This window comes from Leiobunum rupestre, chromosome 10 (assembly GCF_980474605.1).
Source record: "Leiobunum rupestre chromosome 10, qqLeiRupe1.1.hap1, whole genome shotgun sequence".
Lineage (NCBI taxonomy): Eukaryota > Metazoa > Arthropoda > Arachnida > Opiliones > Sclerosomatidae > Leiobunum > Leiobunum rupestre.
The window spans coordinates 41184240-41212186 of NC_143393.1; the positions used below are offsets into that span (position 1 = coordinate 41184240).

The 27947-nt window shown below is 35.1% G+C and overlaps 1 protein-coding gene across 5 annotated transcripts in view; it reads right to left on the reverse strand.

The window, feature by feature from the left end:
• Positions 1-27947, reverse strand: part of mmd (disintegrin and metalloproteinase domain-containing protein mind-meld) — an 84153-nt gene that overhangs the window by 30281 nt on the left and 25925 nt on the right. For 2 of the 5 annotated variants that reach the window (XM_090161336.1, XM_090161335.1), the window contains exons 2-6: positions 8503-8550; positions 5936-6081; positions 3709-3788; positions 2394-2463; positions 1523-1605 (exon numbers count right to left, since the gene is read on the reverse strand). In XM_090161336.1, the coding sequence (XP_090017462.1) occupies positions 1523-1605; positions 2394-2463; positions 3709-3788; positions 5936-6081; positions 8503-8550 (427 nt within the window). Of the gene's footprint in view, positions 1-1522; positions 1606-2393; positions 2464-3708; positions 3789-5935; positions 6082-8502; positions 8684-27947 lie in introns of all 5 variants that reach the window. The other 3 variants (XM_090161337.1, XM_090161338.1, XM_090161339.1) reach the window with 3 other exon arrangements.

Consider the following 27947-nt stretch of genomic DNA (forward strand, 5'->3'; position numbering starts at 1 on the left):
TTCAAAAAAAAAAAGATTGATAAATCAATAAAATTTGCACAAAGATTTCCAAATATTAAGAAATCAGTGAACCTAAAAAGATTTAACCAGCAAAATCTTAAAAAATCAATAATAATAAAAATCAGGAAATCTTTAATGCATTGCTTAAAAATCAAAATAATTTGGAAATTAATTAAAAATGGAAATCTTAAAAAAAAACATTTTCGAAATCATAGAACCAATGGGCATTTAAAGAAATCTTTATAAATTTAGGAAATTTTTGGTAATCAAAGAAAAGTTTGGTAATCAATGAAAAATCAAGGGAGTCATTTCCTTGACAAAAAATGGAAATCTTAAAAACCCAAGATTATTTTAGCATCAAAAGAAATCTTTGAAAATCGGGGAAAAGTTTGGAAATTAATAAACAATCCTGGGAATCATGACTTCGACAAAAAATGGGAAATCATCAATACTAATGAAAAAATCTTTGGTAATCCGAAATCTGGTGTACAATTTTTACTGAGCGATATATCACGAATCCTATCGGTTTTAAAACTATTTCAACAAAGCATTACATTTCGCGAGAAAGGTTAAGCATAAAATGACGAAACAATTACCTATTTACGACGTCACGTATTTTCAAATACTTTTAGCGTACTTTTTATGAACAATTGCCAAATTTCCAAACTTTTCAAGGATTTTTAAGTATATTTACTAATTTCCTGACTTTTCCCGTACTTTATATGTGCATTTACAAATTTCCTGACTTTTCCCGTCCTTTATATGTGCATTTACAAATTTCCTGACTTTTCCCGTCCTTTTTATGTGCATTTACAAATTTCCTGACTTTTCCCGTCCTTTTTATGTGAATTTAAAAATTTCCTGACTTTTCCCGTACTTTTTATGTGAAATTACAAATTTCCTGACATTTCCCGTCCTTTATATGTGCATTTACAAATTTCCTGACTTTTCCCGTACTTTTTATGTGAAATTACAAATTTCCTGACATTTCCCGTCCTTTATATGTGCATTTACAAATTTCCTGACTTTTCCCGTCCTTTTTATGTGAATTTAAAAATTTCCTGACTTTTCCCGTACTTTTTATGTGAAATTACAAATTTCCTGACTTTTCCCGTACTTTTTATGTGCATTTACAAATTTCCTGACTTTACCCGTACATTGACTAATTTCCTGTCTTCTCCCGCACTTTATATATGCATTTTTAAATTCCCTAACTTTTCCCTGACCTATGGCAACCCTGAAAGTTAAATACATAACCAACGAATCCGTCCAACTGTTCAGAGATACGGTTTTGTTTTATTGGATTTTTAACGGATTATTCGAAATCATTTCTGGCTCTAATACACATTTTAGGAAACTTAATGCAAATGATTTTCCTCCATTAAATATTTTTATGGGCTTAGCCTAATCGAATCTCGATTTAGGATTCGTGGGCGCCAAAGTATTTGAAGAATCTGTTAGACCCCGAAGGTCGGTAATTACGGAGCTAGTGGAGGTAATTGTGGAGCTATATTTGTCTTACCTGACACCACTACAAGTTCGGAAGGCAGCGACCGCTCCGGGATAGTCTTTAATTGTCCCATGATAGTAGCAATGTTCTATTTCCTGTTTCCCAAAGATACCATTATAGAATCATCATACCATCCAAAGAACGGATCTAGGTTACTGTGAACGTACCTATCTAGCCGTTTATAGAAGCGAAAAGTACTATCTAAGCGTGACTGAAAATCGCAATATGGACTTGGCAGCATGATGTCACGCCGTATCTTTTTTTTTCAATTGTAAAAAGCGTGGGTGACGTATTATCTACGTCATGCTACCAATTCCCCATTGAAAATTTAAAAGTAACGCCACCTGTCGGGGACTTATTTCAAAATAATTAAAAACGGAATGTAGATTTAACACTCTTTTGCCTTTAATTTTTTTAGATTTAATAAAAATAAGTTACCAAGAAATAGCGTAGAGATTCTTAATTTCAAGTATAATTTATTTATTATTTGAGCTAAAGATGTCGCTACAGTAGCTTAGATTTAAATTCAGTTATTTGAAGAATTCAGTTATCTAATTGAGGAAAAATTTTAATTTAACTAACTTAAATTTAATTAGTCAATTTGAAGTTTTAAATCGACCCAAAGGTTGGAGGGGGAATTAACATTAGTTCCCCCCAGTAGGGAGGAATATCTAACTTAAACTTTTTTCTATCTAATTATAGAAAATGATATTACGAACGATAGATGGCGCTATTCAAATGGGAAAATGGAACAATTTGAAATGAGGGTGGAGCTTAGGTAGTAGATCACGCTAGCGGGTTTACGAAGGTACGTTCTCATCAACCTAAATAAGATCTTGACCGTAAGCTAAATGAAAATTGAATGCGATTATAAAATAAATACCTGAGTAGAAATTTGTTGGGCACCTTCAGGAAGGAAATGTTTTTGGAACAGGTTTGGGGCAAGTAAATGCCTACGAAAATAGAAACACTAATTAGATACGTGCCTCTAATTAAAGAAATAGAGAGATTAAGCGCAAACAAAATAAATTAATATTCAAATAATTAGGAATAAAACCAAAACCACCTGAGAGCCAAGGTCAAACAAATCAAAAAGCCCCTTTTGAGAAAAATAAGATTTAGTGTTATATTTTTAATAATTGCAATAGTAATCTAATAATTAAAATATACTAAAAAAGGACTTGTTTGACCTTAGCTCTCAGGTAGCGAAATTTAATAAACTATATTTGATTCAAGAATTTAAAAAGGCGGTTATTAGCGTATAAACCACCCCGTTAAAATAAGAGCGAGCTTTCCCACACAGCCGATGGGTAGTGCTACCTCAGCCCTACCGAGTGTTCAGAATTTGAAATAAAATTACAGTTATCATGCTTTGGTTCGATTTACGGAACTGGCTGTTAACATTTTTATTACTAATAATTTAGAGAAATTGGTTAATGTTTTCTATTTAATTATATTTCTGTAGATAACACTATTTTAAACGTAAAATGTAAGTTTTAAATAAAAAAAATTAATTATTATTATTAAAATTTTCAAATGGTTTTAAATATTTTCATGATAGCAGTCGCCAATTAATTAGTTTAACGAACGAGCTGCGCAACCATTTGTACTCTAATAACCCTGTTAAAACTAAAATATATAATTTCAATAACCATGTAAAACTAAAAAAAATATAATTTCAATAACCCTGTTAAAACTAAAAAAGTTATATTTCAATAACCCTGTTAAAACTGAAAAAAATTCTAATTTCAATAACCCTGTTAAAACTAAAAATTTATAATTTCAATAACCCTGTTAAAACTAAAAAAATATATTTCAATAACCCTGTTAAAACTGAAAAATTTATATTTCAATAACCCTGTTAAAACTGAAAAAATTATAATTTCAATAACCCTGTTAAAACTGAAAAAAATTATAATTTCAATAACCCTGTTAAAACTGAAAAAATTATAATTTCAATAACCCTGTTAAAACTGAAAAAATTATAATTTTAATAACCCTGTTAAAACTGAAAAAATTATAATTTTAATAACCCTGTTAAAACTGAAAAAATTATAATTTTAATAACCCAGTTAAAACTGAAAAAATTATAATTTTAATAACCCTGTTAAAACTTCAAAATGCAATTTTAACTATTTACGTGACGTCTAAGTGTAGGTGCTTAATCTCCATATTGTATCCGCAACGAAATCACTTACGTGTTGAGCTCAAGCTCCAATCGGAACTTGTACGTGAAAGCTTTAATGAGCAATGAAGTTTGATGAAAGTGCTTTCCTGTCTGAAAGAGACGGTTGAGAGTTGGTCAGAGCACCAACTACGGAGGCGGTTATACGTATAAAGGCACCATGGTGTAAAGGACAAGGAGTCGTGTTGTAAGACAGTTTTCACGTGACAGCGAAAATGGGGAGGCAGGCTTACGCAAGAGGGGGTCAACACCGGGTATGTTTCGCACGTGAAGGGATGACGTCAAAGCCACTGATTCACCCGCTGGGGTACGCCATTAAACGCCACCACGAACACTCAGGTGCAAAAGAACACCCGATGTTGCCCACCCCCCCTCCCTCTCCCGCTGGCATTCTGCCAAAAAAAGGGGGTAAGCACCGGGTCTTTTTTCGCAGGCACTCCATTTACCCAGGGTTCGTACAAAAGTTCCGGAATAAAATTCCCTGACATTTCCAGGTTTTCCCTGACTAAATCTCCAAATTTCCCTGACCATTTTTGTAGAATAAATTTATGTTTTGAGGTAGGGATGCACCGATATATCGGTAACCGATATATCGGCTAATTTTTCAAATATCGGTATCGGCCAATATCGGCTTAAGCGAGGCCGATATTAGCCGATACTTCTGGTATTAGAAAAATATTTTCAGGAAAAACTTTAAAAAAAGGCGATACTCAACTAACTAATTAATGGAAAACATTTATTGCCACAACCTTACATTTCCTTTTAAAAAGGCCAGTTGATCGCTGTTGTAGGAAATAATTATTCGCGTCCAAAACGGTCAGGAATCATAAGTGGTTTTTCGACTCCAAAAGCCATAGATCATATCATTTTTTAACAGGTGGTTACGAGAGTAAACAAAAAAGCATAATATTGTGATAGGTAACTTTGTTAATATCGGCCGATATATCGGCTCTCCTAGGCCGATAAAATCGGCCGATATATCGGCTGTACCCATATCGGTGCATCCCTATTTTGAGGTAAAATCTTTAAAAATGCTAATTACGTATTTTTAAGACATTTTTCAAAAATTTATTTTCAGGATTTATTTTTGGGGTAATTTTAAAATTCCCTTACTATTTCGGACCATTTAAAATTTCCCTGACTATTCCCTGACCATTGGGAAACATTTTCAAATTCCCTGACTTTTCCAGGTATTCCAGGTCGTGTACTAACCCTATACCACCTTTACAATGGCCGGGTTACAATGGGTAGGAGGGTGGTGGCTAGCCCTTCATGCCAGCTCCGTACAATAACTATTACCTTTAACCTCAACAAGTTTTTATGGAAGGGAAACCGAAGAGTCCGGGGGAAAACCCCTTTGAACTAGTGACGAGAGAACTTGCAAACTCAACGCGGAAGGAGTTGTTCCGAGTTTTCACCCAGTGCCACAAGCTAGGATCGAACCCGGCTAATCTTGCTGCGAGGCGAAAGTGCTAACCACTCCGCCACCCCACCTAAGTCTGCGTAGAAAGTAAGTTAATACCATCGCTCTTCGGACTATATTTATACACGCCTCGAAAACAACTTGGCCCGTTAGAATTAGTGTTTCACGCGCTCCTTCCACTCTATGGGTGGCGCTCTTGCTACCGCACTCGCTTTGTTGCTAATCAAAATATTCGTTTACCCATAGCAAATTTTGCCCTAGTACGAAGGAGTTTAATATATTTGGGTCCTAAATTTTTCAATACCTTCATTAATGAGCTAAAAATTGATAAATCGCCAATTCCAATTTCAAATTCAAATTCATTAAAAAATAAATTAAAAAACTATATTTGGTCAAATGTAATAACACTCTAAAATTCTTAATGGAACTATTTGCGATAGAACTAACTATTATATGCATGTACTTTTTAGACATAGTTTAATTTAATTTTTTTTCCTTTGTAATTTCCTGATAAACCCTCAGTGTACAGAGAAGTATAATGTATTATTCAAATTATGAATGTTAAATTTGTTATCTATAAAACATTGCCCTCCTAAATACAAGCTCAGCTTAGCTAGGAGGGAAATTGTGCATTAGAATTTCTTTTAATACAAACTGTACTATCATTTTCGCATAAATAAAAAACTAATAAATAATAAAAAATAAATTCCGAATACTTCACGCGCGAAAAAAGGTCCGGTGTGTACCCCCTTGGTTATCAACCTCCATTCTCCGAACATCGGGACTCCTGGTCCTTCGTCTCCGCGATGGGACTTACTTTGTTGGCACTGGCATCTCGAGTAGAAATGCCCAGTTTCTGGTGGTAGCGAACCTGAACGGGATAGATGACTTCGAAGAAGCGACTGGGGATGTTGGCTATAAGGCGCTCATTTTCCGGGTACATGCGCTTGAGACGCTCAGCCTCTGCAAAAACACCAGACATACATTAGACAACCTAGTCAAATATTCATCGTAGCTACGTTTCAAATCATATCATATTCATTATAAAAGAACACTACTAAATTATTGAGAAAATACGTGGAAATATAGGCGCTTAAATAAAACCTTTTCAAGTAAATCACCAAGTAATATTTATGAGAACCAGGACCCGCCAGTTACTGTTGTTGAAAGAATGGTAACTTTTCACCTGTAAAAAAACCGTTGTGTTTTTGCTATAAGGAAATACTTGTTGCAAACCGTACAAGTGAAAAGTTTCCATTATTTCAACAAGCACTATACAAAGGGTTTTTCAAAAGGGTATGCAAAGGTTTGAAGGAGTTGTAGGGGTGAGTTGAGAAGTATGCCTGTTTTTTTTTTAATTTTCTTTAGATGAGTGAAAAGAGCGCCAGAGAGCTTCAAAGTGTGGCCTACTAGCCCCTGGAAGTAGGCTGCAACAAGCGCCAAACCAAGCAGCAGGGACTTTAAATACTGTTTATGTTTACTTTTTACGCTGGTTACCTCGATTTGTTTACAAAGTTCATTTTCACCTTATCACACGAAACCAAGCCTTAATGTTCGCATTTCCCTGCTGCTTGGTTTGGCGCTCGTTACAGCCTACTTCCAGGGGGCCACACTTCGAAGCCCTTTGGCGCTCTTTTAACTCATCGTAGGAAAATGGGGAAAATCGGGCATACTTCTCAACTCACCCCCTACAACTCCTTCAAACTTTTGCATACCCTTTTGAAACACCCTGTATAAACAGTAACTTGCAGGTCCTGGCTCTAGGAATTATTACTTTTTGGCAATTTCGTTGAAGACGTTTTATTGGAGCGTCTATCGCTTACTTCGTTGCGAAAGTTCGTCCGCTTTTTAATGACCAAACGTAAACATAGATGGCGAAAGTGCTTCACGAAAAGTCGAAGCGGACGACCTTTCTCTACAAACTATGCGAAAGCAGCAGTTCCACATTCATAGTGAACTGAATTCATTCTCGCTACTTTCTATCATCAGAAGTTGATAATATATTTCTTCCGAGAAAACCTAGGCTATAAAAATGAAACGTGCACCTCCGTAAGCTCAAGGGAGCTTACGGAGGTACATGTTCCAAGTAAATAACATTAGCAGTATAGGGTGATAGTTACTTTTCTCTTAAGAAATGTATTTATAAGCTTCTGGCATTATCTATTTCTAAAATATATAAGGAGGCTTACCATAAAGGTGTCAGTATAAAAATTGCATTAATTATCTATCCAAGTAGTAAAATATAAATTACATTATCAGGGTTGCCAACAAAACAATTCCAGTTTCAAGTTCCCTAATTTTTTCCTGACCTTATTTAAGGACAAAATTTGTCATTTCTGAACTTTATATTTTAGTTTTATCAGATTTTAATCTTTGTTACTTCAGTTTTAATTTTAGTGTAGGTGACTCTTCGGGTTATAGTTTAAATTCCCTGATTTATCTCAAATTCTTAAAATTCCCTGACTTATCTCAAATTCTTAAAATTCCCTGACTTATATCAAATTCTTAAAATTCCCTGACTTATATCAAATTCTTAAAATTCCCTGACTTATATCAAATTCTTAAAATTCCCTGACTTCTCTAATTCTTAAAATTTCCTGACTTCTCTAATTCTTAAAATCTCCTGACTTATATCAAATTCTTAAAATTCCCCGAGTTATATCAAATTCTTAAAATTCCCTGATTTATCTCAAATTCTTAAAATTGACTGATATATCTCAAATTCTTAAAATTCCCCGATTTATCTCAAATTCTTAAAATTCCCCGATTTATCTCAAATTCTTAAAATTCCCCGATTTATCTCAAATTCTTAAAATTGACTGATTTATCTCAAATTCTTAAAATTCCCTGATTTATCTCAAATTTCTAAATTCCCTGACTTATCTCAAATTTCTAAATTCCCTGACTTATCTCAAATTTCTAAATTCCCTGACTTATCTCAAATTTCTAAATTCCCTGACTTATCTCAAATTCTTAAAATACCCCGACTTATCTCTAATTCTTAAATTCCCTGACGTATCTCAAATTCTTAGAATTCCCTGACTTATCTCTAATTCTTAAATTCCCTGACGTATCTCAAATTCTTAAAATTCCCTGATTTATCTCAAATTCTTTAAATTCCCCGACTTTTTCCTGACTTGTGGCAACCATGATTATTTAAGAAAGTTTGAAGTTTAAAAAGCAAGAACGTATTCGTGTAAACAGAGAATGTGTCCCCGAGAGAGAGGGCCGAAGGGCGTGGCTTTTCTCCAAGGAATCACGGGGCGATCAGGGTTCTCCGTTCACACCAATACCTTCTTGAGGCGAGTGATACGCGAGTGAAGAAGCCGTAGATTATTTGACAATCAGCGGAGAAAGAGAAAAAGGTGACAATCGGAGGCTTACCAACAGGTCGAATATCGTCATTAAAATCGTCCCGAACGGTATCAGCTTCTGAGCAGCAATTGAGTAAGAAAGTAAGACAAACCAAAGCCGGTGTTAGTAAATACATCTTGGAGAAGAGAGAGGAGAATGGTTAGAGAGGCTGCCGAGAGAACAGAGATAGACTACGAGACACGGATTCGAGCTTCGATGCAAGGAGATAAAAGGAACACCAAGTAGAATCATATACCACGACAAAAATGAGACACAAAAACACAGAAAAAAGGACTCACAATTAGAATAAAGAAAAACTAGACAAAAATAGACCGACGATTCGCTATTTCACCGTTTCATCAAGATTATTTATTTATGCTGTGGGGAGAATTATTACTTCGAGACGACTCCACCATGGTCAGGGTTCGTACAAAAGTTTCGGAGTTAAATTCCCTGAAATTTCCACGTTTTCCCTGACTTAATTGCCAAATTTTCCCTCACCATTTTTGTAGAATAAATGAATGGTTTGAGGTAAAAATATAGAAAAATATTTTCTTTCAAAAATTTGTTTGCCTGATTTTTTGGGGGTCATTTTAAAATTACCTTACTTTTTGGGACCATTTTCAAATTCCTTGACTTTTTGGGAACCTTTTAAAATTCCCTGATTTTTCCCTGACATTTTTGAATCATTTTCAAATTATCTGACCTTTTGGAACCTATTAAAATTCCCTGACTTTTCCCTATCCTTTTGGAAACCTTTTAAAATTCCCTGACTTTTCCCTATCCTTTGGGAAACCTTTTAAAATTCCCTGACTTTTCCCTATCCTTTTGGAACTTATTGAAATTCCCTGACTTTTCCCTATCCTTTTGGAAACCTTTTAAAATTCCCTGACTTTTCCCTAACCTTTTGGAACCTATTAAAATTCCCTGACTTTTCCATATCCTTTTGGAACCTATTAAAATTCCCTGACTTTTCCCTATCCTTTTGGAAACCTTTTAAAATTCCCTGACTTTCCCCTGAGCTTTCGCTCTCCTTTTGGAAACCTTTTAAAATTCCCTGACTTTTCCCTATCCTTTTGGAAACATTTTAAAATTCCCTGACTTTCCCCTGAGCTTTCGCTCTCCTTTTGGAAACCTTTTAAAATTCCCTGACTTTTCCCTATCCTTTTGGAACCTATTAAAATTCCCTGACTTTTCCCTATCCTTTTGGAAACCTTTTAAAATTCCCTGACTTTTCCCTGAGCTTTAGCTCTCCTTTTGGAAACCTTTTAAAATTCCCTGACTTTTCCCTGAGCTTTAGCTCTCCTTTTGGAAACCTTTTAAAATTCCCTGACTTTTCCCTGAGCTTTAGCTCTCCTTTTGGAAACCTTTTAAAATTCCCTGACTTTTCCCTATCCTTTTGGAAACCTTTTAAAATTCCCTGACTTTTCCCTATCCTTTTGGAACCTATTAAAATTCCCTGACTTTTCCCTATCCTTTTGGAAACCTTTTAAAATTCCCTGACTTTTCCCTATCCTTTTGGAAACCTTTTAAAATTCCCTGACTTTTCCCTGAGCTTTCGCTCTCCTTTTGGAAACATTTTAAAATTCCCTGACTTTTCCCTGAGCTTTCGCTCTCCTTTTGGAAACATTTTAAAATTACCTGAGCTTTCGCTCTCCTTTTGGAAACATTTTAAAATTCCCTGACTTTTCCCTGAGCTTTCGCTCTCCTTTTGGAAACATTTTAAAATTCCCTGACTTTTCCCTGAGCTTTCACTCTCCTTTTGGAAACCTTTTAAAATTACCTGAGCTTTCGCTCTCCTTTTGGAAACATTTTAAAATTCCCTGACTTTTCCCTGAGCTTTCGCTCTCCTTTTAGAAACATTTTAAAATTCCCTGACTTTTCCCTGAGCTTTCACTCTCCTTTTGGAAACCTTTTAAAATTCCCTGACTTTTCCCTGAGCTTTCGCTCTCCTTTTGGAAACCTTTTAAAATTCCCTGACTTTTCCCCGAGCTTTCGCTCTCCTTTTGGAAACATTTTAAAATTCCCTGACTCTTCCCCGAGCTTTCGCTCTCCTTTTGGAAACATTTTAAAATTCCCTGACTATTCCCCGAGCTTTCGCTCTCCTTTTGGAAACATTTTAAAATTCCCTGACTTTTCCAGGTCGTATACGAATCCTGATTACCTAGTTTCCCTGGGGGGAGAGGAAATACGTCACCCACGTAAGCTTCAATCGCGTCTGAAGACGTCACTTTTAGGGAACCAGTGCGGTACCGGTTACTAAGCATTCTGGCAGAGTGTGAGGTGGATTGGCAGAAACGCTAAAAGTCGTCTCAACACAGTTATTCTCCCGACTTACAAGGAGACATCCCGAAGTGTAACCCACCGATTTTGTTCAAACTCGGGGGATTAGTAGACCTTCATGTATCATGAAAAATCCTAAAGGGAATTTATTCAATGAGCAACCGTTTTACCATTGCAACGAAAAATGTTTATCAAAACACAAAATATTAAATTTTCCCATTGAAAATAACCTGCGATTTTGACCTCAAATTGATAAATTTTGATGTTATTTTTGTCAATTTTTATCTTTTTTTTCTATTTTTGGCATTATCCAAATTTTTCAATTTGTTCAAATTTTTCACAAGGGGGGGGGGGGGGCTAGGAATCGGTCAGAATCCCATGTTATTTTCAATGGGAAAATTTCCATTTGTTGTTGTCAAAAAAAAATTTCGTTGCCATGGTAAAACGGTTGCCCATTGAATAAATTCCCTTAAGAATTTTTCAAGTTACACGAAGGTCTACCAATCCCCGAGTTTGAACAAAATCGGTGTGTTACACTTCGGGATGTCTCCTTGTTAGTATAAATGAACACGTTCTTGTTTTCATATAATACAAAATAAAACTAAGTACTGGATAATGAGCTATATCTAGCATTCTTTACGTACCGTATAGTCAAATAAAAACTACGTTCTAGCAAGGTTTAACATCCGTCAAACAACTTGGCACATTTCGAACCGATTCAAAAACCGCATTAGACCAGCCGGCAAAATCCCATAAATGTATTTTCGTGTTACGATACAGTTTCGCGTATTGATCGCTAAACGCTCTTAAGAATCGAAGTGAAAAGGCGAATTCCTCTAAAACGCCACTCTGGAATATTAATTTTGAATTGCCTTTTCTTACGCGTAATTCCCTCGGGGAGGTTGAGTGTAAAAATAGGCAATTCGAGTACGGTGTAGCCGCCACCGCCGCCACCGCCGCCGCCGCCGAAGCCGTCGTAATAGGTGTGTATATAAAACAAAATGAATTAAAAGTAGAAATATATGATGTTGGGCTTGCGTCACAAGATCTTACCATAGTTAAGTTATTATTTATCAATTACGAGTGACATTCCTAATTGAACTCTAGCACCCGCTCGTAGACTTTTAAAAGTAAGAGCAACATTAAAACAAGGTCATTTCATTACTGTCATATTTGGATTTAGTATCAATTGAAAAACCCGTCATAAGAGTTGATTTAAACATACAATGTACATGAACAGAGGTCCAGATGATGTGCATTTTCCCAATTTATGATTTTCTGAATAAATCGAAGGGATTGTGTGTACTCAAATGTTCGTGACATCTTGTTATTAACATTTCGACATTATGAGCATTTCAGGACATTTAATTTCAAAGAATTTCTCTTTGAAACATGTAAATACTTTCAAACGAAAACGCACTTTCACGTATCATAAGTAACGGAATAAAATTAAGTATGACACTTGCCTAAGTTGCCAATGCATTTTTCTTACTACAGCCATAAGTAACATAATTACAATAAGTATGACAATTAACGAAATTTACAACCAAACTGATTTTCATAGTTATTGCGTAATCAAGATGTTTTCTCAGTGCAGAGCCCTCTAGTGTCTAAAATACGCGAGACTTCCGCTAAGCCGAAGGATGGTTTCCGATAGATAGGCGGAATATACGGCTAAAATGATAAAAATTAAAAAAGTTTTTCTCGGCGCCACGAGCTCATGTTTTTTATCACTCGTGATTCGCACGCGGGCTTCGAAACAAAGCCAAAGCCCCTCGCGACTCCAGAACGTGCTCTCCGATATTAGGCTAAAATTTTTAACGGTAAGTCGTGAGTATAAATGCCGAAAAAAGGTTCGGTTAGAAAATTAGCATTAAAGCAATAGGAAGTGTCATATTTATTGTTATAATGTTACTTATGCTACAACCTATTTTAACATTAGTAGAAGAATCTAATTTGACCAATGGGAAGCCGAGAAATGTTAGACCAAAAACCATAAGGTCATGTGTGGTATTCTAATCAAGACACGACATTTAACGGCTTATAAATCGAAAACTACCAGATCTAATGGATCAAAATTGTCGTGACACTCTAAACTGAGTGGGGTAGTTCGAAATTTGTAACTTATGATGACATTGAAACATTAGTTCAAGGTCATTCAAAATTTATCTCGAGAACCATTAGGATTAGGAGAATGGTTCCAATTAGGAAAATGCCCGCCAAGGTTTTTTAAGTCAACTTACCTTTTACCCGAGGTAAATAAACCAATAAAACTCAAAAATTTACGTTAATTAATTAATTAACATATAAATTTTATGTTCCGATGCAAATAATTTATTATTTAAATATTTGTCAAAGTAAGCGTTAATTTACACGTTTTAAATTTCAATAAGTTTTGACCTCAAATGGTAGCTTAGCAGAATTGTGAAATTAGGTGATACACCAAAAATATATGGATCTTTACACTTACTTTAACCGACAAAATTGTGTAAAATTGAGTTCAAAGTTATTGTAACTTAATTTTATAATTGACTAATTAACAACAGTTAAATATAAACATTATTATTTCCAAGTTCATCCAAAACAAAATCCAAGTAAAATTTCTCGCTAATTAAACACCTTAATTCCGCTAAAAGCCGGATGGCGGTGCTGGTTACGTGACGTCCGTAATTAAATGATGGCGCTAAATAGCGGTACACAACGTAACACCCGCCTTTCAAATGTCCAACGGTGCCCCAAAACAACGAGGATTTTTACGTATAGATAATCTCTCTCATTAGTTTTAGGAGGAGGAATTTTTAAAACGGAGTAGGCGAATCACGCCGTCTAGGAGAGGTTCGGCGAAAGTAACAAGAAATTACGAGCTACTCATTAAAGTAATTACTTCCACGGAAGCTTTAATCACGACCCGCCCGCGAACAACCACCTTCTCGAGTGTCCCGAATATAGAGTCCAAGGCTTAGCCGTATGAAACTAAGCCTCGGCTCACTATAAGCGTGATATTCCGTATCAAAGACGCGAAAATTGACGCGGGGGAGAAGGGAAGATCGTCAAACTTACGAGGAGTAAAAACTCATTCTTCTTATCAGGATTTTTTGAAGCCTTCATTTAATAGGTTCTCATTTTCGAAGAAAGAACCTCAAAGAGAGAAGGGTTTTTTTCGCCGCTAGATGGGGCTTCACGCCTTCCCGTAATAAGCTTTAGACAACGGATACCCGGGGAAAAAATGGGCCCGAGGTGGTGGGCTGGAATAGTTTGAGTTTCAAAAGACATTTATCTTTCGTAATCAATAATAATAGGAAGGAAGAAATTTCCCGGTAGTCGCGAAAGATGGCGCCACTTGCCCGTCGAGCTTCTGTTTCCAACACACGCCCTTCCTTAATTTACCTCTTTATTCCAAGGAAAAAAAAGCTTATCTACCCTATTCGCTAGACGTTTATAGGAACTCCATATGGGGACCTTTACCGCGGGGAAAACTTGTACATTTTAGTAAGTCCTTATTACATTTTTTGAAAATGTAAATAGGTTTCCTTAGAACTTACGAGTCTTATTTTCCTCGCTAGCATGATCTACTACTAAAGTTCCTCCCACTTTTATTAGCGCCATCTAGCATTTAATATTTCGATAAAATTAGTTAGGAAAAAGTGAAATTTAAGTAGCAATATAGTTAGTTTGATTTTAATAGAAGCTGAATTGGATGATTCAATTGATTTATGACCATTGCAGTACTGAAAATAGGGAGAAAGTGATTTAATTAATACTAATAAATTTACAATTGCTTTTCATTATCATACGAGAAATTGGTTTGAATTATATCTACTTTTGTGGCACATAAATCACCTCTAAGCTCTGGACGATTTATCAAGTATTCTTATTTGAGTAGACAAGTTTCCGAAAGTCGCCCCCACAGCGCTGCCGTCAGACGTTGCTATAAGCTAACATTGCTTCTTATTGAGTGTACCGTTCCTTGTTACTTGGTCTAAGCGTAAATATAAGGTAATATAACAAAAATTATTCATTGCCATTATACCGTATGTATACAGGGTGTTTCAAAAGGTGATACAAAAATTTAAAGGAGTTGTAGGGGGTGAGTTGAGAAGTATGCCTGTTTTTTCCCATATTCCTACGATGAGTTAAAAGAGCGCCAGAGCTTCAAAGTGTGGCCTACTAGCCCCTGGAAGTAGGCCGCAACAAGAGCAAAACCAAGCAGCAGGAAAATGCGAACATTAAGGTTTGGGTTCGTGTGGTAGGTAAAACAAATCGAGGTAACCAGCGTAAAAAAGTAAACTTAAACAGTATTTAAAGTCCCTGCTGCTTGGTTTGGCGCTTGTTGCAGCCTACTTCCAGGGGCTAGTAGGCCACACTTTGAAGCTCTCTGGCGCTCTTAAAATTTTGGCATAACCTTTCGACTATTCATTTCTGGTAATTATTAGCTCATTTCACGCGTTAGAATAGGAACTTGAATATGGCCGCCACGCTGGTATTTTATTTTATAATTAGAAAAAGCACGGATGACGTATTATATACGTCACGCTGCCAAGTCCCTATAATGATAGTCCATCTACCATTTTACATAATACAACAACTGTCATACTTATGCTTGACTTTGTTACTTATGTCAGCAGTAAATATTTGGGGTAAACTTTTGAAATATGGCCGCGATAAAAAAAACAAATGAAGTTCAGCAAAAAATGGAAAGCAAACTTTAACTAAACCCATACAAGGCATCAAACTAAACAATTAAATCGAAACAAAGCCCCTTTTCTTGTAGTTCAGTGAAAAAACAAATGATAAAAAAACCTCTGTAGCCTGCACAGAAGCGCTCGAATAAAAAAATAGAAGTAAAAATCTGTAACTTTCACGCCCCTGTGGATCCCCGGGGGGGGGGGGGGGGGAGCGGGAAGGAAGGGGGTAGAAATGAAAGATTATAAGTAACAGCTGATTCATAATCGATGAAAAACGGGTTTAACTCTCATTAAAAAGCTCCGTCGCGTGCCGTGCCTTCCCCCCCCCGTTATCATTAGGAGGATGCGGCCAGCGCCATCTAGCGGGGATATAAAAAAGGATATATCTTTTTAGACACTCTTTTTGGGATGGAGTTTCGGGGAAAATGGCCAGCGCAGTTTCATAATTAGGGGCGTAAAACGGGGAGTTTTGAGGGGGGGATGAAAAGATCTAAAGTCGGAGCTAGAGAATTAGCCAATTTTACTGCCAGTTTTACTACTTTCCGAGTTTCTTCTTTTCGCTAGTTTTCGGCGAGGCTTAGACCTAATTAATAGAGCCGCCGCAGCGACATCTAGGAAAGAGATCTTTAACGATAAAAAAATTCCGAGAGATGGGGTTGGTGGTGTGTAAATGTAAGGCTCGGATTTTGACCCCGTTTGGCAAAAATAAATAAGGAGTCGCGTTGAGGTGATGTTATTAAACCTGACGAATTTCTAAACTGGAAAATACTCGACTCTTCGTTGTTGGTTGGCCAAACTACTTTTGTTTGACCGAAACTTAGGTCCAAATATTTAATTTCATAATTTTCGAACACATCCTTTTAAATACACTAATCTAATTTACATCAATTTTGCACTGAAAGAGAATATTTACGTAATGCATATTTCATTTCGTAACAAAATCTCTTGTGAAAACCAATTCGGCAGCCGATATTAAGAAGTCATTACCAATTTTCACCTATTATTTGGTCAAAGCTGTAGTTTACGTCGGCTGTTATTTCAGATTTTGTCGATAACTTTATCGATTAAACCTAAAAATCGGTATCGATCTCGGAATCGGGAAAACCTCGTAAGCGGTATCGATTAAACCTCAAAACCGGTATCGATATGCAAACCTCTAAACCGGTATCGATTAAACCTAAAAATCGATATCGATTAAACCTAAAAATCGGTATCGATATGCAAACCTCTAAACCGATATCGATTAAACCTAAAAATCAGTATCGATTAAACCTAAAAATCGGTATCGATATGCAAACCTCTAAACCGGTATCGATTAAACCTAAAAATCGGTATCGATCTCGGAATCAAGCGAACCTCAAAACCGGTATCGATTAAACCTAAAAATCGATATCGATTAAACCTAAAAATCGGTATCGATATGCAAACCTCTAAACCGGTATCGATTAAACCTAAAAATCGGCATCGATATCTGTATCTATTAAACCTCAAACCCAGTATTGATATCGGAATCGGTAAAATCTTAAACCCGGTATCGGTTAAAACCCAAAACCGGAATGGGTATCTGAATTGGCCCGCACTAATTAATTAAGCTAACTAAGGCTGTATTACCCGCTCGACCTACCTAACCATTACAACAAAAATCTCAGAAAAAGAATACACTCATTTACTGAGTTTCTTTTGGCAATTTAAATTCTCCAATTGCTGGGAATATATCGCTGCTTGGATTAGACTCACGGAGGAAACTACCCGAGGTGACAATCACCGATTTGGTTGAAACTAGGTGGGTATGTAGACCTTATGGTTACATGAAATATCACCAAAGGGAAAAGTTGCAATGGACATTAGTTTCGCCATGGCAACCGAAAATGTTTTTGACAACACAGTACGTATATTTCCTCATTGAAAATAACATGGGAATCTGAGCGCAAAATAAAAAAAATAGATCAAAATTGACAAATGAAATTAATTTTATGATATTTTGATGAATTTTGGTCAATTTGATCAAAATTGATCATAACGGTAAATATGGAGAAAAGCGAAATATAAAAATAAAAAGTTGTATTTACCAACTAATCGCCAAATCGACGGTAATAAATGAATTTTATCAAAATTAATCAAATATAATTTAGTTGTTTGAATTTGATCAAAATTAATAAAATATAATTTAGTTGTATGAATTTGATCACAATTAATAATTTTAATTCGAATTATTACTATTATTTTTTAGAAGTGCTCAGATTCCCCATGTCATTTTCAATGGGAAAATATACATACTGTGTTGTCAAAAACATTTTCGGTTGCCATGGCAAAACTAATGCCCATTGCAACTTTTCCCTTGGAGAAATTTTTTGTTACCATAAGATCTACGTACACACCTAGTTTCAACAAAATCGGTGATTATCACCTCGGGTAGTCTCCTCGTCAGTGACTAGATTATATAAACTCCGCTGTTCAAAACATTTAGAAAATGGGCCGAAAAATACATTTTGTAAAAGACCTCTTTTTACGAGGATTTTTTTTGACTAGCTAATAAAAAAGAGAAGAAATTTTTCGTCCAACTGAACGAGGAGCAGAGGCACGATTTAATTACGAGGGTCCGCGGAAAACTACTCTCGTTCGTTGCAAAGAGAAATGAATCTTCTCCTTAAATTATCCGACTAACGAGAAAATAGCACGAACTTCGGAATAAGGGCCGAGCCCCACCCTACTCTTCAATTATTCTCTCTTCCCCGGCCAGTAATTGGGAAGAAACAAAAATGGAATAGATTTAATAAAGTTTACAACTCGCATTTTGTATAAGGATTTACCGATGCATTGGTCGAGATGGCGGCTATGGCTCTAAGGCAAGGCGTGATAGACGTTTCGCTTTTCAATTGTTACTAATATTCATCGATAGAAAATCGCAAAAAAAGATGTCAATATTAATTGAAGAATCTAATATTCATCGATTTAATACTAATCGACGGGAAATGCCACCAAATAAACTAATATTAATCGATGGAAAATTGCATCGAATAAACTAATACTAATCGACGGGAAATTGCACCGAATAAACTAATACATCTATCGACGTAAAACGATATAGAAGAAACTAATATGCATCGATGCAAAATGGAATAGAACAAAATAATATTCATCGATGCAAAATGGAATAGAATAAACTAATATTCATCGATGCAAAATGGAATAGAATAAACTAATATTCATCGATGGAAAATTGCATTGAATAAACTAATGGGCATCGATGGACTATCTGCTAGAGAAACTAATCGACATCGATGAATAATTTGCTAGAGGAACTAATGGACATCGATGAATAATTTGCTAGAGGAACTAATGGACATCGATGGGCAATTTGCTAGAGGAACTAATGGACAACGATGGGCAATTTGCTAGAGGAACTAATGGACATCGATGGGCAATTTGCTAGAGGAACTAATGGACAACGATGGACAATTTTCTAGAGGAACTAATGGACATCGATGGACAATTTGCTAGAGGAACTAATGGACATCGATGGACAATTTGCTAGAGGAACTAATGGACATCGATGGGCAATTTGCTAGAGGAACTAATGGACATCGATGGGCAATTTGCTAGACGAACTAATGGACATCGATGGGCAATTTGCTAGAGGAACTAATGGACATCGATGGGCAATTTGCTAGACGAACTAATGGACATCGATGGGCAATTTGCTAGAGGAACTAATGGACATCGATGGGCAATTTGCTAGAGGAACTAATGGACATCGATGGGCAATTTGCTAGAGGAACTAATGGACATCGATGGGCAATTTGCTAGAGGAACTAATGGACATCGATGGGCAATTTGCTAGAGGAACTAATGGACATCGATGGGCAATTTGCTAGAGGAACTAATGGACATCGATGGGCAATTTGCTAGAGGAACTAATGGACATCGATGGGCAATTTGCTAGAGGAACTAATGGACATCGATGGGCAATTTGCTAGAGGAACTAATGGACATCGATGGGCAATTTTCTAGAGGAACTAATGGACATCGTTGGACAATTTGCTAGATGAACTAATGGACATCGATGGGCAATTTGTTAGAGGAACTAATGGACATCGATGGGCAATTTGTTAGAGGAACTAATGGACATCGAGGGACAATTTAGATGAATGTGCTATAACAGGCTATTGACGGAAAATTGCACGAAGGTTAAGCTAATGACCATCAATGGAAATCTGCGATAGGGAAAATTACAAAAAAATTACATGACGTTTATTACCATTATTTAGCAGTCAATTTATCCCCTGCTAAATTATATTTCGTAAATTCGGGCTTACTTCGCCAAAACCCGCGGAAGAGATCGGGCCTGGAAACAAGTCAATCCGACGTACGATTTATCCCAGCCAACACGAAAACTAGAAAATAAATTCCCCGAGATTAGATCGCCGCAAAAGCCACTAAAGTTAATTCGGCAGCAGCGCCATCTCTGGGGCGAATTTAAAGGCGAATAACGAGCGATGTTGGAAACAACTTTAGCGCTTCAATCGCAAAAACCCCAGAGAGAAACTTCGAGAGACCAAACGCGGCCGGTTCGAGCGTCAACTATCGGGGCCTCGCCGCTTCTAGCACTTAATTAAAGAGAATTAAGGTGACATCAGGCTGGCGGCATCCCAGAGCGAGCCAAAGTTAAGTCCCCCTGGCGGCCGGACCCGCTAACTAATTAAGTAAAGCCGACACTTTGGAAACGGTGCCAATTGCTCCGTCTCCAATCTAGTTTTAGACCACCGCCACCCCTTCGGACCCACCCCATTACGATCAAATCAACCAATGCCGCGTTTTATATGGCTGTTCGCCTAATGCTTTGTCATCCAATACACCTTCTCTCAATGAGCAGATTTCACGTGACGTCACCTCTTTCGTGGATGCGCGAGAGACGCTTACGAGTTACGATAAAAAATGCGTTAAAAATAAACTTATCTACTAATGGTCATCGATAGAGAGGTTCATGAAATTGGTTTCGATGGAAAATGTATGCAATTAAACTAATGGTCATCTATGGAAAGCTCTATGAAAAAATTTATTGTTTTTAATAGAATATCGATGAAATTAAACTAATCTGATAATGACCTTCGATAGAAATGTCTACGAGAAAATCTAATTGGTTTCAATAGAATATCGATGAAATTAAACTAATCTGATAATGACCTTCGATAGAAAAGTCTACGAGAAAATCTAATTGGTTTCAATAGAATATCGATGAAATTAAACTAACCTGTTAATGGTCATCGTCGCATCGATAGAAAATTGAGATAAAAATCTAATTAGTTTCGATGGAAAATGGGTCATATTAAACTTATCTGCTAATGGCCACCTTTGAAAACACTATGAAAAAAAATTAATTGGTTTCAATAGAATATCGATGAAATTAAACTAATCTACTAATGGCCATCGATAGAAAGGTCTACGAAAAAATCTAATTGGTTTTACTATAATATCGATGAAATTAATCTAATCTGCTAATGGTCATCGATAGAAAATTGAGTGAAAAATCTAATTGGTTTCGATAGAAAATCGATGAAATTAAACTAATCTGCTAATGGCCACCTTTGAAAACTCTATGAAAATATTAATTGGTTTCAATAGAATATCGATGAAATTAAACTAATCTGCTAATGGCCATCGAAGAAAATTCTACATAAAAACTAACGATAGAAAATAAATAAAACGGAAATTAATCTGCTAATGCTATTTCCGATATGCAGTGAGACGCCGGTAGATATCGAGGGAAAAGTGTATTGTTGTGGTTTTTTCCCCGGAAACATCCGTTAGTTAATTAATCCATATTTCGACACGCTAAAAACCCTTAGAAAACTGCTTGGTTAAATGTGAATTTTGCACGAACTATATACGCGTCTATAGCTCCCGTAAAATATTTAAGCACTAACAATTCTTTTTGTAATTTCTAGAAATTCGCGAGAACCATGGCGGCAATGACGCGTTTCAGATGAATAAATTATCGCGTACGACTACGCTACAATACCAACGTACGCGGGAAACGAAAACAAGCATTAACTATTTAAAAGGCGTAGAAGCGAATATACTAAAAACGTTTAATACAGAACGTATCATTTTCTCTTCAGTAGTGGCTTAAAATAGTCTTAACGAAATTGCAATTAAATAAGAATAAGCTCATTAATATTGCGCGTATTTATGAGAAAGACTTTACGCGGGTCTCGCGTGCGTCACTCGCGCTTTCAGCCAACTGCGTAAAAGTCCCGAGGATTTCCAGAATGACGAAAATTGAGAATCACTTTTCTCAGATTTCATCGGTTTAAAAGAGTGTCGGGTTGATTACCTCTTCTTCCGAAAACAAGATCGATTTAATTTACTTTACTTCAGAAAATAGATTGAATTAATTTACTTTACTTTAGAAAAAAGACTAAATTAATTTACTTAATTTCAAAGAAAAAGATTGAATTAATTTACTTAATTTCAGAGAAAAAAATAATATATTTTCTTAATTTCAGAGAGAAAAGATCGAATTAATTTACTTAATTTCAGAGAGAAAAGATCGAATTAATTTACTTAATTTCAGAGAGAAAAAAATCGAATTAATTTTCTTAATTTCAGAGAGAAAAGATCGAATTAATTTACTTAATTTCAGAGAGAAAAGATCGAATTAATTTACTTAATTTCAGAGAGAAAAAATCGAATTAATTTACTTAATTTCAGAGAGAAAAAATCGAATTAATTTTCTTAATTTCAGAGAGAAAAGATCGAATTAATTTACTTAATTTCAGAGAGAAAAGATCGAATTAATTTACTTAATTTCAGAGAGAAAAAATCGAATTAATTTTCTTAATTTCAGAGAGAAAAGATCGAATTAATTTACTTAATTTCAGAGAGAAAAAATCGAATTAATTTACTTAATTTCAGAGAGAAAAAATCGAATTAATTTACTTAATTTCAGAGAGAAAAAATCGAATTAATTTTCTTAATTTCAGAGAGAAACGATCGAATTAATTTACTTAATTTCAGAGAGAAAAAATCGAATTAATTTACTTAATTTCAGAGAGAAAAAATCGAATTAATTTTCTTAATTTCAGAGAGAAACGATCGAATTAATTTACTTAATTTCAGAGAGAAAAGATCGAAATAATTTACTTAATTTCAGAGAGAAAAAATCGAATTAATTTACTTAATTTCAGAGAGAAAAAATCGAATTAATTTTCTTAATTTCAGAGAGAAAAGATCGAATTAATTTACTTAATTTCAGAGAGAAAAGATCGAAATAATTTACTTAATTTCAGAGAGAAAAAATCGAATTAATTTACTTAATTTCAGAGAGAAAAGATCGAATTAATTTACTTAATTTCAGAGAGAAAAGATCGAAATAATTTACTTAATTTCAGAGAGAAAAGATCGAAATAATTTACTTAATTTCAGAGAGAAAAGATCGAATTAATTTACTTAATTTCAGAGAGAAAAAATCGAATTAATTTACTTAATTTCAGAGAGAAAAAATCGAATTAATTTTCTTAATTTCAGAGAGAAAAGATCGAATTAATTTACTTAATTTCAGAGAGAAAAGATCGAAATAATTTACTTAATTTCAGAGAGAAAAGATCGAATTAATTTACTTAATTTCAGAGAGAAAAAAATCGAATTAATTTTCTTAATTTCAGAGAGAAAAGATCGAATTAATTTACTTAATTTCAGAGAGAAAAGATCGAATTAATTTACTTAATTTCAGAGAGAAAAAATCGAATTAATTTACTTAATTTCAGAGAGAAAAAATCGAATTAATTTTCTTAATTTCAGAGAGAAAAGATCGAATTAATTTACTTAATTTCAGAGAGAAAAGATCGAATTAATTTCCTTAATTTCAGAGAGAAAAAATCGAATTAATTTTCTTAATTTCAGAGAGAAAAGATCGAATTAATTTACTTAATTTCAGAGAGAAAAAATCGAATTAATTTACTTAATTTCAGAGAGAAAAAATCGAATTAATTTACTTAATTTCAGAGAGAAAAAATCGAATTAATTTTCTTAATTTCAGAGAGAAACGATCGAATTAATTTACTTAATTTCAGAGAGAAAAAATCGAATTAATTTACTTAATTTCAGAGAGAAAAAATCGAATTAATTTTCTTAATTTCAGAGAGAAACGATCGAATTAATTTACTTAATTTCAGAGAGAAAAGATCGAAATAATTTACTTAATTTCAGAGAGAAAAAATCGAATTAATTTACTTAATTTCAGAGAGAAAAAATCGAATTAATTTTCTTAATTTCAGAGAGAAAAGATCGAATTAATTTACTTAATTTCAGAGAGAAAAGATCGAAATAATTTACTTAATTTCAGAGAGAAAAAATCGAATTAATTTACTTAATTTCAGAGAGAAAAGATCGAATTAATTTACTTAATTTCAGAGAGAAAAGATCGAAATAATTTACTTAATTTCAGAGAGAAAAGATCGAAATAATTTACTTAATTTCAGAGAGAAAAAATCGAATTTATTTACTTAATTTCAGAGAGAAAAGATCGAATTAATTTACTTAATTTCAGAGAGAAAAGATCGAATTAATTTACTTAATTTCAGAGAGAAAAGATCGAATTAATTTACTTAATTGAAAATTAAGGAATTTATAGGAAGGCATTAAAAATATAGGAAGACTGGTTACCCTGACATTTAAACAAGAAAGCCACTTTACTTTATAAAAATAACTATTCATTTACTTAAAAAAAAATATGGAATACGCATAAAAATGTCACGAAAACGTAAAATTAAATTATGAACATACGTATTCGTTTGTTTCATGTTCTGACACACACATCGAAACGTAAATATATTTTTTCGTCATTTGAAAACCTCGAATCAAATCTTACAAAATGGCGGAAATAACGATTGAAAATAACGTAAAATGAATTTAAGGTCTTAAAAACCATATTTTTAATAATAACTTTCTATAAATTTCTGTACACCTTGCCTAAACTTTTAAATAATTAGAATTAAATTTCTAACTAATAACTATAAGATTTCTAAGCGTTCGACGGACTGTGGCACTGAGGAAATGATTGTACACTCGAGATTATTGATTTCCGTTGCCTTTTGAAACGCGTTGATTTCTCGGTGATTGTTTTCGAATTTGTACCTACGCTTTCTGCGGTAATTGGCCCCATTGTGAATTATAAATGACTAAATTTAGAATGAGCGCCGGTAGAGGGCAGTCGGAACGCGCCGGGGAAACAAATTAAGGCTAATAGCCGCCATTTTCGTTTTCTAACCATAAATCTCTCCTTTCGCCAAAGAACAGGTGTTACTCAATGACAACGTTTTATATAATGCCTTTCCACGCCGCTGCGCTCCTAGATTTATGACCAAGTCCGTATCCAGATGCCGCCACCCGCGGGGTGTTTCAAACTTGGAAAATGAATAACAAAATAGATCCAAAAAAGTATTACGCCTTTCTACGCCTAAATGAAGCTACGGCTAAAACGATTCGATTCTGCTTTTGAAACTAGCTATTGAACGCGATTCCATTGTTAGTTTATTAGTTGCCTACGTTATTATAGAGGTCCTGCGCGCGGAAAATTTCTGGCATTTTAGTTCGCCAATTCTGGCCGCTAGCTTGACTCGTATTCGGATTTCATTGCCTAGGAAACCGACAGGTTTACACTTTAAATAGTCAAATAATATTTGACTCATTAAAGGGGAACGGTCAAGCTTTAACCAGTTAGATAGCCCTATAGCCCATGAAAAACTAAAATTTATGGCGAAAACCGCATCAAAAATATTGAGTAGTTAATTTTTAATAAAATAAAGAAATTTCGGGAAATCGAATCGAAAAGCGTGCGCCCGTCGCGACACCTGGTGAGAGGTCGGTGAGACAGAAAAACAACGTAAAAGCGCGCGCTGCTAAAGACGCGAAAAATTTGTTTTGCACGCGCGGTGCGTTCCAGTTATAAGAGACCTAAGCCTAAATTGCGCGATTTTAAAAGTTAGGATAGTTCGCGAATTGCTCATACGGGGTTAGGGGCGCTGGCGGCAGCCCCTAAGATGGCGGCGAAAATTCAAATCCAAACACCTGGCGTTATTTTTCGTTTCAACTTTTTGGGCCAAAAGCTATTTTTTTCAAGACAAAAAAAGGTACGTGTTAGTATATTGAACGTCTTGTTAATCTTTTGATACGGAAATAAGGCCATATTTGGAAAAGCTTGGCCGTTCCCCTTTAAAGTTTAAACCTGGCCTTGCGAAGTGCAAATTGTTGCGTTATAACAAATTCGGCATGTATAGTTTATTTTTTTAAGCTTCTCTATAAAGCAACACATATTTCAATGGTCTTAATATAAATTTTTGTTCTGTCTCGTTGGAAAAGGTTAAGCCTAGCTTCGTGAAAAGTATTTATTAGGTCATGCCAAAGATTATATAAAACTCGTACCCTCGACTCGAAATAACAGCCTCTCGTGTAGTCAATAGCGTTTACCCACTTCCTGCCTGAACTCCGAAAACCATTAGCTCCATAGCTACCATGGTAACCAACTGTAGATAAGACCAAGGCCAACTTTGATGAAGCGCTGTTTGACCCGAAGCCAGAAGCGTTAGAGAAGAAATTTTTATTAATCTTTCATACGCCTGAAGTTTCTCAACTTTAAATTTTTAAATGGATTTAAATTAATGATTATTTTTGTTTCCTTATTTGAAAAAGCGCCGATCCGTGAACCCCGAAAATATTATTTTGAAATGTTTTATTTGCATCGTGAGTCGTCTGACTTTTTATTGTTGAATATAAATTTATATTGTTTAAACCATTTGAAGTTTTAAGTTTATTCAATCTGGCACAAGCAATTCTTACTACGCTAGTGTGGGAAATTGTCAATTGAATGAATTTAAAGCAGATGGATTCCGAGTTCAAGACGTGATAGCATCTGAGATCGAAGACAAACGGCTTTCCTTTGGATCACTTTAAACTGGTCGACCAGACGGTGAAGCAATTTTCCAAAATAGGCCTCAAGTTGGTTTTGACCGCAAACGCCTTCATGGAGGTGCCGACGGTGAAAGCCAAGCGCTCTATGGACCTGGAGTTTGGTGATGCTTCACCAGGTACACCCCCGCCATTGAGTTTCAAATTCGTCAAAATACCGAAAGCGGCCTCATGGCGAAAAGTAATCATAATCAGCTAGGCTAATACCCTTGGCACCACCCTAGGCCCAAGTCATCAAGCGACTTTTAACGGCATTATTTCGGGTGGCCGGGTTACAACGCGTAGGAGAGTGGTGGCAAGCCTTTCACGCCACGCGAGCTAACAGCTCCCTACACTCAACGCGGAAGGAGTGGTTCAAGAGTGTTCACCTAGTGCCACAAGCTGGGATCGAATCTGGTTCCTCTCGCTTGGAACGAGTAACACGCAAATCTGTTTCGATGGATCCGATGATGATAAGAACTAATTATTTCGCGGATTAACAGTTATCGCGTGACAGGGCATCAAATGCCATCAAGGAAACCTAATAACGTAATAATCTATTTTTTTAAAGAATTTCAACACAATAAGATAGTTTCAATAATATCTGACACATGCGCAGTTAGACGAAAAAGGAGACGATGATGGTATTTTGACCGTTTGACGTCATACCTCAGCGTGACCTCGGTGACCTATGACTTCAGCATATAGGCTTCCCTGTTTTCCCTGATTATTTTAAGAAATTTTCCCTGACTTTTTAAAGCCAAATTAGACAATTTTGAACTTAACATTGTACTTTTAGTAGAATTAAAAAAAACATTCAATGAACTAAATAATAATCATATAATTTGTCATAGATCTAGAGTAAAATTACCTTCAAAAAGTGTCAAGATAAAATTTCCCTGACTTTTCAAAATTCTCGATTTTTCAAATTTCATGATTTTTCAAAATTCTCGATTTTTCAAATTTTGTGATTTTTCAAATTTCGTCATTTTTCAAATTTCGTCATTTTTCAAATTTCGTCATTTTTCAATATCGTCATTTTTCAAATTTCGTCATTTTTCAAATTTCGTCATTTTTCAAATTTCGTCATTTTTCAAATTTCGTCATTTTTCAAATTTCGTCATTTTTCAAATTTCGTCATTTTTCAAATTTCGTCATTTTTCAAATTTCGTCATTTTTCAAATTTCGTCATTTTTCAAATTTCGTCATTTTTCAAATTTCGTCATTTTTCAAATTTCGTCATTTTTCAAATTTCGTCATTTTTCAAATTTCGTCATTTTTCAAATTTCGTCATTTTTCAAATTTCGTCATTTTTCAAATTTCGTCATTTTTCAAATTTCGTCATTTTTCAAATTTCGTCATTTTTCCCTGTCGTGCAGCAAATACCATCCTAATAGTTATTTTTAAAACCGATAGATGGCGGTGCGGTTATTAAAACTGGCCTATTTTTTAGCCGGATACACCGCGTGAACATCTCATCGGTTGATAAAATTAAAATGTTTCGCGCCGCTGCAACGAGAGGGGGCGATACTTTACGGGGCCTTTAAGGTGTAATACGGAGAA